Source organism: Prionailurus bengalensis, chromosome E1, assembly GCF_016509475.1.
Source record: "Prionailurus bengalensis isolate Pbe53 chromosome E1, Fcat_Pben_1.1_paternal_pri, whole genome shotgun sequence".
Classification (NCBI taxonomy): Eukaryota; Metazoa; Chordata; class Mammalia; order Carnivora; family Felidae; genus Prionailurus; species Prionailurus bengalensis.
The window spans coordinates 60,618,630-60,630,843 of NC_057347.1; the positions used below are offsets into that span (position 1 = coordinate 60,618,630).

The 12,214-nt window shown below is 49.4% G+C and overlaps 1 protein-coding gene across 1 annotated transcript in view; it reads left to right on the plus strand.

Moving 5' to 3' along the window:
- FOXK2 (forkhead box K2) overlaps nucleotides 1–12,214 on the plus strand; it is a 65,592-nt gene that overhangs the window by 49,315 nt on the left and 4,063 nt on the right. Inside the window, exons 6-8 of the mRNA XM_043585476.1 lie at nucleotides 701–876; nucleotides 2,130–2,426; nucleotides 2,941–3,150. Coding sequence (XP_043441411.1) covers nucleotides 701–876; nucleotides 2,130–2,426; nucleotides 2,941–3,150 — 683 coding nt within the window. The remainder of the gene's footprint in view (nucleotides 1–700; nucleotides 877–2,129; nucleotides 2,427–2,940; nucleotides 3,151–12,214) is intronic.

The following is a 12,214-nucleotide window of genomic DNA, read 5'->3' on the forward strand; positions in this document are numbered from 1 at the left end:
ATTAAATGTGGGGATGGGGATTTGAACAAGAGTGTCGGATGCTGCCCGCACATTTCTTGAACGGCAGTCTGAAACGGCGGAGACTGGCGATGAAGTTTTACTTCCACTCCGCTCCCACGTGGCAGCTGTGGCCTCACTGAATTCATTGCACATTGTTAACATGACCGGTCGGCATTTGATGAGCTGTGTGTTTTCCTTTCCCTTGACACATGAACAGCTCTTCCAAGCTGTATTTTAGCGGCTTAAACTCAAGATTGTTTTATATAATGTTAATGGCCTGATTTTCAAATTATACATTTTTAGCTTCATTAATAGATGCTCTGTTTCTAAACAAAATAAAAGGACCAGGATGTAAGTCTCAGGCCCCCACCTGCTTGCACACCGCTGGCTCCTGCTGCCCGTGGACAGGAGCTGCTTAGGGAGGGCACCAGTGCAGCTCCACGGCCGTGCAGCCCGTGTGGGCACGGAGCCCCAGTAGCCTAGCGCAGCACAGGCACACTGGCTATCACAGCTGAGTGAGTCTCACGGAAGGTCCATCTCCGGTCACAGGCGTTCACAGGGAAAGTAGAGCTCACAGAACTGTAGTCAGGTGGCAGAAGACAAATGGCCGTTACAGTTTCAAAATGCACGTTATTGAGATGACGCAGCGTGGTGAGTGCTGGACCTGTGAAAATCCACTGTCTTTTTTTCTGTGACACAGAAGTGCCCCAGCCTCTCCCAATCACGCTGGAGTGCTGTCTGCTCACTCCAGTGGTGCCCAGACCCCCGAGAGCCTGTCGAGGGAAGGTTCCCCGGCCCCCCTGGAGCCGGAGCCCAGCGCGTCACAGCCCAAACTGGCCGTCATCCAGGAGGCACGGTTTGCTCAGAGTGCACCAGGTGAGACTCGCAGCGAGGGGGCAAGTGTGGTGGGTGGGGGCGGGCCAGGCTCCTCAGCGGACACAGCAGTGGCCTTGGCTCCTTTGTACCTGGTACTTTCTGCATAATACCTGAGTGTCATAAGCTCTGAAAAACTAATAGTACTCTGAGTGTTAAAAAAACAAAAAACAAAAAACAGTGAACGTTGTTTGACATAAACAGCTTATATGGATGCCTGAAGTAATTAAGAATCTGTTTCTCAGTTGCTTGATCATTCAAAGATGGTGAAAAAAAATCCCTCCCCCCAAAGGAATAACACAAATTAGACAAGCCAGACATTGATTGGCAGCAGAAACTGCCCACTTAATGACTAGGTGAGCATCTCACAGTTTACTTACCAAGTTGCAAAGCAGAATAAAGATGTGTGCCCTGAGGAATTTAAAAACAAAAACAAAAACCGTAACAACACAGTGTGGAAATGTGTCTGAACTAATTCTATCATGATTCCTAATTGGTTGGCAAAATGTGTGTTTTTGGTGTTTTTTGGTTTTTGTTTTTGGAGCAAGAGCGTGCATGAGTGGGGGTGGGGTAGAGAGAGGAGCCCAAGCAGGCCCCACGCTGTGAGCACAGAGCCGACGTGGGGCTCAGTACCACAAACTGTGAGATCATGACCTGAGCCGAAATCCAGAGTGGGACTCAGAACCGACCGGGCCACCCAGGCACCCACAGAATACGCACTTTGACACAGTGGGATTCTTGACCGTGCTGGCAACAGCCCCTCCCCACCCCCACCTGTACCTCCTGTCACCAGCGTGTCTTTTCATTTACTCTGTGCCCAAACCAGGGAGAGCAGAGGTTGGTTGGCAGAGTTTGTAACTCTGTGTCTGGGCTTTCCGGTTCTCTCGCCCCCACCGTGAGACTTTAATGCTGGGGAGAGTGTGGCCCCCTTGACTGGGCGCAGTAGGCAGCTTCTTCCCATATACTGTGTTGACATTTTCTTTTTCATGAGGAAAGAGATGTGGGAAGAGGTGTCGTAAGAAATCTGAATAGAGCAAGAATTGCGTTTTTAGCAGTTAGATACAAGAATTCAGTATCCCCGTTAAGATACTACCCTTTTCCCACCGCGAGTGACTTCACTATTATGAGATGGAGGGGCGCGCCCTGTCTTACTCCTCTGTGTGCTGTGAGCGGGTGGTTGTGCTTGGTCGGTTCTGGGAAACGGTTGGAGGAACGTGGGTGCCTGTGCCTCACCCCTGCTCCCTCAAACTCTGCAGGCTCTCCCCTGTCTAGTCAGCCTGTTTTAATCGCTGTGCAGCGGCAGCTGCCGCCGACGATCAAGCCTGTCACCTACACGGTCGCCGCCCCCGTGACCACCGCGACCTCCCAGCAGCCTGTCGTGCAGACGGTGCACGTCGTCCACCAGATCCCCGCGGTGTCCGTCACCGGCGTGGCCGGCCTCGCCCCGGCCAGCACGTACACTGTTGCCGGCCAGGCCGTGGTCACGCAGGCGGCCGTGCTGGCCCCTCCTAAGGCAGAGCCGCAAGAGAATGGAGACCACAAAGAAGTAAAAGGTAAAGCAACAGAAGAAGTCGCTGCAGGCCGTTTCTCAAGCTGTTTCTCGAGTCTTCCCAGCAGACCTACTCGTCCCAAGCCCCTTTCTTTTTGTTGTTGTTGTTTTAATTTTTTTTTAAGTTTATTTATTTTGAGAGAAAGAGATGAGAGCACAAGCTGGGGAGGAACAGAGAGAGAGGGAGAGAGGGGGAGGGAGATAGAGAGAGAGAGAGAGAGAGAGAGGGAGAGAGAGAGAGAGAGAGACAGAGAGAGACAGACAGACCCCCAAGCAGGCTCTGCACTGTCAGCGCAGAGCCCGAGGCGGGGCTAGAACTCATGAACTGTGAGATCACAGCATGAGCCGAAACCAAGAGTCAGACGCTCCACCGACTAAGCCCCCCAGGTGCCGCCCCCAAACCCCTTTTCTAGTTAGTTAACGTCTTAGAGAGGGTCTGCTGGCCACCTGGCGTGATTGCTGTGGCTTTCCAGTAATGTCAGTTGATATTGTTTCTTTCCCCTTCCTTTTAATTTCAGTAAAAGTGGAACCTATTCCTGCGATTAGCCATGCCACGCTGGGCGCCGCTAGCCGGATCATTCAGACGCCACAGACCACCCCCGTCCAGACGGTCACCATCGTGCAGCAGGCTCCTCTGGGTCAGCATCAGCTACCAATAAAAACTGTGACGCAGAACGGGACTCATGTGGTGCCAGTCCCTGCCGCCGTCCACGGCCAGGTGAACAACGGTAAGCAGTGTCCTTCACAGCTAATAGGGTGCAGATATCAAGAGCAAAGATCCTTTGCTCTCCGTTTTATGAATGGTAGTGTTCCATACTTTGGTTTCGACTGTTAAATTTTAATTTTTTTGTCTGAGGAAATGTTTGCATTTCTAAAGTGTAAGAAACCTAATAGTGCTACAAGGTACCTGGCGGTGGTTGTGGGTGTCACCTCTCCTGGGGGTCTCCCTGGTGGAGCCATCTGAACGGAGATTAGCGTTTCTGTAAATACCTAGAGAGTTAGAAATACCCCCCTCCTTGTGTAGATACCTGGGTGTGGCCTGGAAGTAACGGGAGGTTTGGGCACTGGCACCTGCCTTCTGAGATGTCTCCTGGGACACCTGTGCTCCAGAGTGTGTCTGACGGAAGCAGAGAATCTTGCTGTCTGCGCACATAGCTGTCCATGCGTGTTCTCACATCGACGAGTAGAGAAGACAGGACAGACCAACGGAGCTTGGCATTTAGTTAGGTAGTTAGTAATTTAGTAAGTAAGTAGGCTCCACGCCCAACGCCAGAATTCAATTCAATTCAATAACCCTGAGATCAAGACCTGAGCTGAGATCAAGAGCGGACGCTTCACCGATCGAGCCACCCGGGTGCCCCTGAGCTTGGCTTTTAAATGAGAGCACAGAGAACCCCCTTTCACCCAGCCCTGTGGAGCCATGTGAGGCGTAGGGGTCCGGCTGGCTGTTAAGTCAACTCAGGAGTCTAGTGTCATCCTCAGAGCTGCTGTTTGAGCAGTGGGTCCTTGCCCAGGTGTACAGAGTGCCTGCTGTCCATCCGGACGCAGCAGTGGCCTTCAGGAGCTCAAGCAATGGAGTCAGGCTCCTGGTCAGAAGGTGCTCTCTGTGCCCATAGAGTTTCTCTGAAAAGGGTAGAGAACAGAAGGCCTAACTGTGTTGACCTGCCACCTGTGAGCGATGAAGGAATGGAGGAGACCTGCGTTTGCCTATGGGATTCAGATCCCCACTCTGCCTTGCCCCAAACTCACTGGTAGAATAAGTTCTGGAACCTTTTCTGGGGAAGACTAACCACCTGAGAGTTCTTTGTTCTTATTCTTCTTATTTTTGTTTAAGTTTATTTATTTCGAGAGAGAGTGTGGGGAAGGGGCAGAGAGGGAGAGAGACAATCCCAAGCAGGCTCTGGGCTATCAGTGCAGAGCCCAATACGGGGCCTCAGTCCCACGAATGGCGTGATCATGACATGAGCTGAAACCAAGAGTCAGACGCTTAACTGAGCCTCCAGGCGCCCCAAGAGTTTTGTTTCTCTAATGTCTTTGTTTTTAAATAATAGTTAACACATGCCAACCTGTGGATAAATGGACAAACTTGCAATCAGTTACCCATTTCAAATGCTGTCTTCTCAGGTTCTGTGTCCCCTAAGTATTAAGAGTTGTGCGGGCCTTATTTTCTCTCTGAATAAGTTTGTCATTGTGGATGACGTTGACGCAGCAAACCTGTTGGCGCGGTGTGCTTCTGGAAGAAGGTGGCATTGGGAGGTGGCCTGGTCGGTCCTTTTTTGGTCTGAATCCTGCTCAGGCTGAAGCCGCGGTTCAGCCAGTGATTCCCAGATATGATGTGCCTCAGAGTCCCTTCCTGAGCAGGTGTGGCCTGGGGGCCCAAGAGTGCATTTCTAACGCATTCCAGGTTGTCAGAGAACCACTGGTGCCAGTCAGGGGCCTCTTATGTCCACCTGTCTACTGGAGGGAGTTGGAACAGCTGTGTATCCCTTTCACGTGTGAAAGTTGGTATCTAAAATTTTTCCTTACAGATTTAATAAGCAAAGGATGAAGTTTTCCACTGTTTTACATCATTCTCTCTAATGTTCTCCTGGCCCTGAATACTGCCCTGATTTGGCGTCTACTGTCAGAATGTATGAGCACCCAGACAGGCCCTCTTGCCCCTGTAATGGGGTCTTGCGCCCTAACAGATTTCATATGCGTGCCGACTAGTTTCTGTCTGAATACTGTTTGCTGAGCACATTTTTACTCTGCGCAGGAGAATGCGGAAATATTAAAGATTTAATCGTGAATATAAGGATTACAGAACCTGAGAAGACAGCATTTGAAATGGGTGACTGATTGCAAGTTTGTCCATTTATCCACAGGTTGGCACGTGTTAACTATTATTTAAAAACAACTTGGTGGGGCGCCTCGGTGGCTCAGTCGGTTAAACGGCCGACTTCGGCTCAGGTCATGATCTCGCGGTCTGTGAGTTCGAGCCCCGCGTCGGGCTCTGTGCTGACAGCTCAGAGCCTGGAGCCTGTTTCAGATTCTGTGTCTCCGTCTCTCTCTCTCTGACCCTCCCCCGTTCATGCTCTGTCTCAAAAATAAACGTTACCAAAAAAAAAATTAAAAAAAAAATAAATAAAAACAACTTTTGGGGCACCTGGGTGGCTCAGTCGGTTAAGCACCTTACTCTTGATTTTGGCTCAGGTCATGATCCCAGGGTCATGTGATCAAGCCCTTGTCGGACTGTCTGCAGACATCACGGGGCCTACATGGGATCCTCTCTCCCTCTCTCTCAAAATAAACAAACTTAAAAAACAAATAGAATTTTTTAAATTTATTTATTAAAAAAATTTTTTTAATGTTTCTTTTTGAGAGAGTGCAAGCAGGGGAGGGGCAGACAGAGAGGAAGACAGAATCGGAAGCAGGCTCCAGGCTCTAGCTGTCAGCACAGAGCCCGACGTGGGGCTCGAACCCACGAACTGTGAGATGGTGACCTGAGCCAAAGTCGGACACTTAACTGACTGAGCCCACCCAGGTGCCCCCAAAAATACAATTTTTTAAATATTTATTTATTTAGAGAGAGGGATAGAGAGGGGTGCACGTGGGGGAAGGGCCGAGGGAGAGAGGATCTCAAGCAGGCTTTTCTCTGTTGTCATGGAGCCCGACTTGGGGCTTGATCCCACAACCACGAGATCAGGAGTTGATGGTTCAACCGACTGAGCCACCCAGGCACTCCTCAAAAATATAATTTATCTTGTAAAATAAATTAAAATTGCATTAAAGATTAACTTCTTAATATATTGGGGCTTTAAAGAAAGCCACACAGTTTTTTTTATCATCACTGATGATCGCTGCAGGGTCAGCCTTGAGACCCTGTTCCCTCTCAGGAGAAGGAAGATGGAAAAAATATTGAAACTCCTTCCAGTTTTAGTCATCTTTTACCAAAAACCATTTTAAATTATCTGTTAGTGGGAAATTTTATTGGTTCTTCTTTAATTTGGTTGCAGTCTTTTACTTAGAAATCACTGGGGGCTGCCTGGGGGGGCTCAGTCGGTTGAGTGTCCCACTTCAGCTTGGTCATCCATGATCTCGCGTTCCTGGGTTCGAGCCCCGCGTCAGGCTCTGTGCTGACAGCTCGGAACCTGGAGCCTGCTTTGGATTCTGTGTCTCCGTCTCTATCTGCCCCTCCCCTGCTTGTGCTCTCTCAAAAAATAAAAAACATTAAAAAAAAATTTTTTTAAAGAAATCACTGGTTTAGAAAAGGGTTTTCTCTCTGGTCCGTAACGATTCAGTGCTCCCAGACACCATCCTCCCCAGCGGCGGCACCCAGCCGAGTGGGTGCAGGAGGCGCTGTGGAAAAGGGGGAGGAGGTGGCAGGTGAGCTTGAAGACTGGGTGAGGAGGGTGGCTCTCCTTACACAGTGTCAGCTGTCACTGAGGTGCTGCATGCCTTGTGACTGCCCTCACCCTAGAAAGTCACTCTTGAGAAAGGAAAGCGGTACCTGTTAATAAACTCTGGAAGTCAGCAGCTTTGCTTTTTTCTTTTAAGCTTTGTATTACGGAAAACGTCAGACATTCTGGAAATTCTCTCCCAGCTCTTCCCCACCCAGATCCAGATGTCGTGTCATTTTTATCTGTTGGTATTTCAGCATCTCTGAAAGAATTTGCTTTTACTATTTTTTAAAATGAACAGTAATTCTTTTATACTTAGTACTCCTTAGGATTCGAGTCTTTTTTTTTTTTTTTTTTTTTTTTGTCGTCATGGTAAAATATACGTAACATACAATTGACCATTTTACAGCATACAAGTCAGTGGCATTAGGTACATTCACAGCATTTTGAAACCATCTCCTCTAACGAGTTCAGAAGCATTTTCATTGTCCCAGTAGTAAACCTTATACACAGCAGTTACTTCCCGTTTCCCTCTTACCTGAGCCCCTGGCAGCCACTAATCTGTCTCTGTGGATTTGCCTACACTGGACATTCCCTGTAGATACAGTTTGATACGTGGCCTTTTATATCTGGTCTCTCACTGAGCATCATGTTCGGAGGTTTATAGCATCGGTCAGTACTTCTTTATGGCTTAATGTTTCCATTTTTGTTGATTCAGTCACCGATTGATGGACATTTGGATTGTTTCCACCTTCTGGCTGTTGTGAATAGTGCCGCTGTGAACATTCATGATTATGTATGGTGTCCTCGTTTTCATTTCTTCTGGGTGTATACCTAGGAGTAGAATTGCTCAGTCCTATGGTAATTCTGTGTTGTTTATTGAAGAACCTCCAAACTTTTCCACAGCAGCTACATTTTACATTCTTCCGCTGATGTATGAGATTCTCGTTTGTCTACATCCTCACCAACACGTGTTGTTTTCTGTTGTTGTTTTTCCCCCTCATGGCCATCTTACTGGGTGTGAAGTGATATCAGTGATTTGGGTTTGCATTTCCCTCATGAGTAACGATGTTGAGCATCTTCTCATGTGCTTGGTGATTTGTAGGTCTTCAAAGAGCTGTCTGTGTACATCTTTTGTCCATTTTTTGTTGTTGAGGTGTAGGAGCTCTTGATATATTCTGGATACTAGGTCCTGACCAGATGTGATTTGCAAATATTTTCTCTCATTTGGTGGGTTTATCTCTTCACTCTCCTGATAGAGTCTCTGATGCACCAGTTTTTTACAGATTTAAAATAATTTTTTTAAATTTTTTTTGATGTTTATTTATTTTTGAGAGAGCGAGCGAGAGAGAGACAGAGTGTGAGCCAAGAAGGGGCTGAGAGAGAAAGGGAGACACGGAATCTGAAGCAGGCTCCAGGCTCCGAGCTGTCAGCACAGAGCCCGATGCAGGGCTCGAACCCACAAACCATGAGGTCATGACCTGAGTGGAAGTCAGGTGCTTAACCGGCTGAGCCACCCAGGCGCCCCTAAAATAATTTTTTTTAATGTTTATTTTTGAGAGAGGGAGACAGAACGTGAGTGGGGGAGGGGCAGAGAGAGAGGGAAACACAGAATCCGAAGCAGGCTCCAGGCTGTGAGCTGTCAGCACACAGCCTGACAGAGGGCTCGAACCCGTGAGCTGTGAGATAGTGACCTGAACCCGATGATCAGATGCTTAACCAATGGAGCCACCCAGGCGCCCCTCTGATGCACCAGCTTTTAATTGTGAAGTCCCCTTTATCTCTGTGCCCTTTTGTGTCTTGTGCTCCAGGTGGCCTATGCAGAGACTCCACTGCCACCCCTGAGGTGGTGCCCCTGTGCTTTCTTCTTCTCCGAGCGACAGTGTTCCAGCTCTTAGGTTTAGTTCTTTGATCCATGTAGCGTGAATTTTTGTATCGAGTGAGTGAGGTAAGGGTCTGACCACATCTTTGGCGTGTGGATGTACATCTGTTCCAGAAGAGGCCTCTTCCATAGAAGGTCTCTTCCATAGAAGAGACCATGCTTTCCCCACGGAGTGGTTTTGTCACCCTTGTGGAAAGTCACTTGACCTCTGATCTACGGGTTTCTTTCTCACGTCTGTCTCCCTGACCTTCACGTCTGCCTTGATGCCGAAGCCACAGTTTTGATTACCACGGTTTTGTAGGAAGTTTTGAAATTGGGAAGTAGGAGTCCTCCGACCTTGTTCTTCTTTTTCAAGATTGTTCTGACTATTCTGGATCCCTAGCAATTCATGCAAATTTTAGGATCAGCTTTTCCATTTCTGCAAAAAACCAGCATTTGGGATTTCGACAGGGACTGCACTGAGCCCGTAGATTGCTTTAGGCAGCGCCGCATGACGAGCATCACGTCTTCTCAACCAGGAGCGTTGACATCTCTCCATTTGTTTAAGTCTTTAATTCCTTTCCACAGTGTTCTGTAGTTCTAGTGTAAAAGTCTGGCTCAAATTTCTTCCTGTTTTATTCCTTTGGAACTCCTTCCTATTCAGTTCCTTTGGAATTGTTCTCTTAATTTCCTTTTAAGTTTACTATATATACAGCTGATTACAATATGTTACAGCTGATTATTATATATACAGCTGATTACTATATATTACAGTCTTTTCTATATATATAGCTGTTACCATATATACTGCTGATTACTGTGCATTACAGTTGCTACTATATACATAGCCGGTTACTGCATATTACAGCTGTTACTACATACACAGCTGTTACAGCTGATTTTCGCATGTCCATATTGTACTTTGCAACTTTGCTGAGTTCAGTTCTGAGTTGTTACAGTTTTTGGCTCAGGGGGTTTTCTTGTGTGGATTTATTAGGATTTCCCACATACAAAGATTAGGTCATTTCCAGTAGAGCGTTTTCCTTCCTTTTCCATTCAGATGCCTTGACTTCCCTGTGCCTGCTGGGCTAAGCCTCCAGCAGTGTTGAATCTCAGTGCCAGAAGCAGACATCTGTGTCCTGCTCCTGATCCTAGAGGGAGAATGTCGTCTTGCACTGTCGAGGCCGATGTTAGCTGTGGGTTGTCGTCTACAGACCTTATTATGCCGAGTTGTTTTTCCTTTCTGGTTTGCTGAGGAGCTCTATCGGGAAAGGGTGTTGAATTCAGTCACGTGCTTTTTCTGTGTTGAGGTGATCATGTGGGTGTTTTCCTTTATTAATGCAGTGTGTTGCATGGCTCTTTTTTTTTTTTTTTTTTTTTTTTTTTAATGTTTAGCTACCCTTGCGTCCCTGGGATGAATCCGTCGGCCGTGGCATATAACCCTTCCATATGCTGTTGAATTTGACTTGCTGATGTCTTGTTGAGGAGGTTTATGTCAGTTTGTGTCAGGGACATTGTAGCTTTCCTGTAGTATTCTGGTCCGCTTCAGTTTCAGGGTGATGCTGGCCTCGGAGAGTGGATGTGGAAGTCTGGCCTGTGCCTGTGCTGGATAGCTCCTCTTCGTGGCGGCTTCTGGGGCTGTACCACCTGCCCCCCAGAAACCCAGTGTGCTTCTGGCCGTTCCTCAGCCTCTCTTCCCCCACTGGGATGTGGTTCTGGTCAGAGGTGCTCTGTCAGTGTGGGTCTTTGCTGAGACAGCCACCCCAGGCCTCTATCCGGGGGCAGGGGCAGTGGCAGCGGGTGTTGGGAAGAATGGTCACCTCCTCCTGCTGGTCACATTCTCTTGTGGCCCTGAAGCAGAAGTCCCAGGCTGACACTTCACTCGCTGTCCTAAGAGTCTCCGTCATGCTCACAGCCATCAGCCCTTCTCCTTGCAGAAAACGGCCCCCTGCCCTGTGCTGCTTTGAGGTGTTAAGAAGGTGTAAGGGCCTCTTGGGGACACAGGTGCCTGTGGGCTAGTGCCTGCGCTGTCTGTCATCTTAGTCCAGTGTCCCTGTTCACCTCCGTCTCCCCCGGGGGCCACTTGCAGGGGTGTATCTGGAGCCAGCGGAAGACCTGCTTGACCAGCTTAGCCTTTTGCCCTGTTTCCCCACGGGAGGCGTCTGCCCTGAGGGGACGGCGTTGCTGTCGTGCCCATCCCGTGTAAGGCTGGTGCTCTGGGGGACTTCTAGAGGTGACCTCCCACAGTTGACCCTCAGTGCTCGCCTGATCACTAACAGTTATTTGTAATCCCAGTCAGTGCTCATGCGTGCTCACGCACCCACGCACGGGGTGGATGGACACTTGAATCTGGCTCCTGCTGAGGGGCGACACGGCGGTGCCCCCTCTTGGGTTCAGCTCTGACCGGAAGCACATGCCCTTTAGTGCGGTTTTTCAGGGTTGGTGTTTTTGTTGGTGATTTTCCTGTTTAAAATGGACCCTAAGCATAGTACTGAAAAGGCCCCTGGTGTCGGAGGCACAGAGCTCTGTGATTTGCTTTATGTTACATGAGTTGCTTTCAGGCATGAGGTCAGTGTTAATGTGGTAGTAAGTTGTTTTTAACCAGAAACACATAGAATAAGGTGTGTGTCAACCGGTTGACAGACCCCTGCCCTGTATTTCTCCCGGGAGGGTGGCCGAGCACAGCAAGGTCCCAGCGTCCCGTGTCGCTCAGTTCCGGGCACTGATTCACTCTCGTTCGTGTCAAGCATCTTCGACTGTGTGGTGTGCGGGTCCCACTGGAAGAACTTGGGCTGCACGTCAGTGCCACCCCAGCAACCACACAGGCCCTCTTTCCTAACAGGGCAGGACAGTTATTCTGGAATGAAGTGGAGAGGAACCAGGGTGCCCCCATTAATCAGGGTCGAGCCAGCCCCTCTGTTCCTGAGGGCATGGCCATGTGCAGAGCCCCACCCTGGCCCCCTGTCTAGGTCAGGGGGCCTGTTCTCCTCAAGACCAGGAGCTGACAGCTCTCAGGGTGCATGGCCGCTAGAGACCCCCTAGGGCCCATCTTCCCAAGAGAATGCTCTCTCCATCCCCATGTGTCATACACAAGAGGCCTTAGCACCAAGCATCAGGACAGGCCTGCCAGATGAAGTGCATGAGTCCGAGACTGCTCTGTGTGGTCACCCAGGGGGCGAAGATCCGAAAGACTGGGGCTGTCCACAGCTAGTCTGACAAAAATCAGGGGGACAGGTGGCTCTCTCATGAGCGTGTGACGCAGCAGAGATGCCACAGACCCCTGTGTGAAAAGGAGCCGGTGGAGATGGTCCAGAGATACAACTTGGATGGGTTCTGAGTCGGGTACAACAAGGCGGGTCTAAGTTGCAGAACTGCCTCCTGTGCCCGTGGTTCACCCGGGTGGCCCTTGCTCCATCCCAAGGTCAGGCGGAGTCTCTACAGCAGCCAGTGCGCATCCCTGGGGCCCAGGTGGAAGCCTGCACCCTCCCGGCGTCTTCTGCCCCTACACCTCCTTGGAGGAACCTGTCGCCGAGCGCCTGGTTTGGGGTCGGT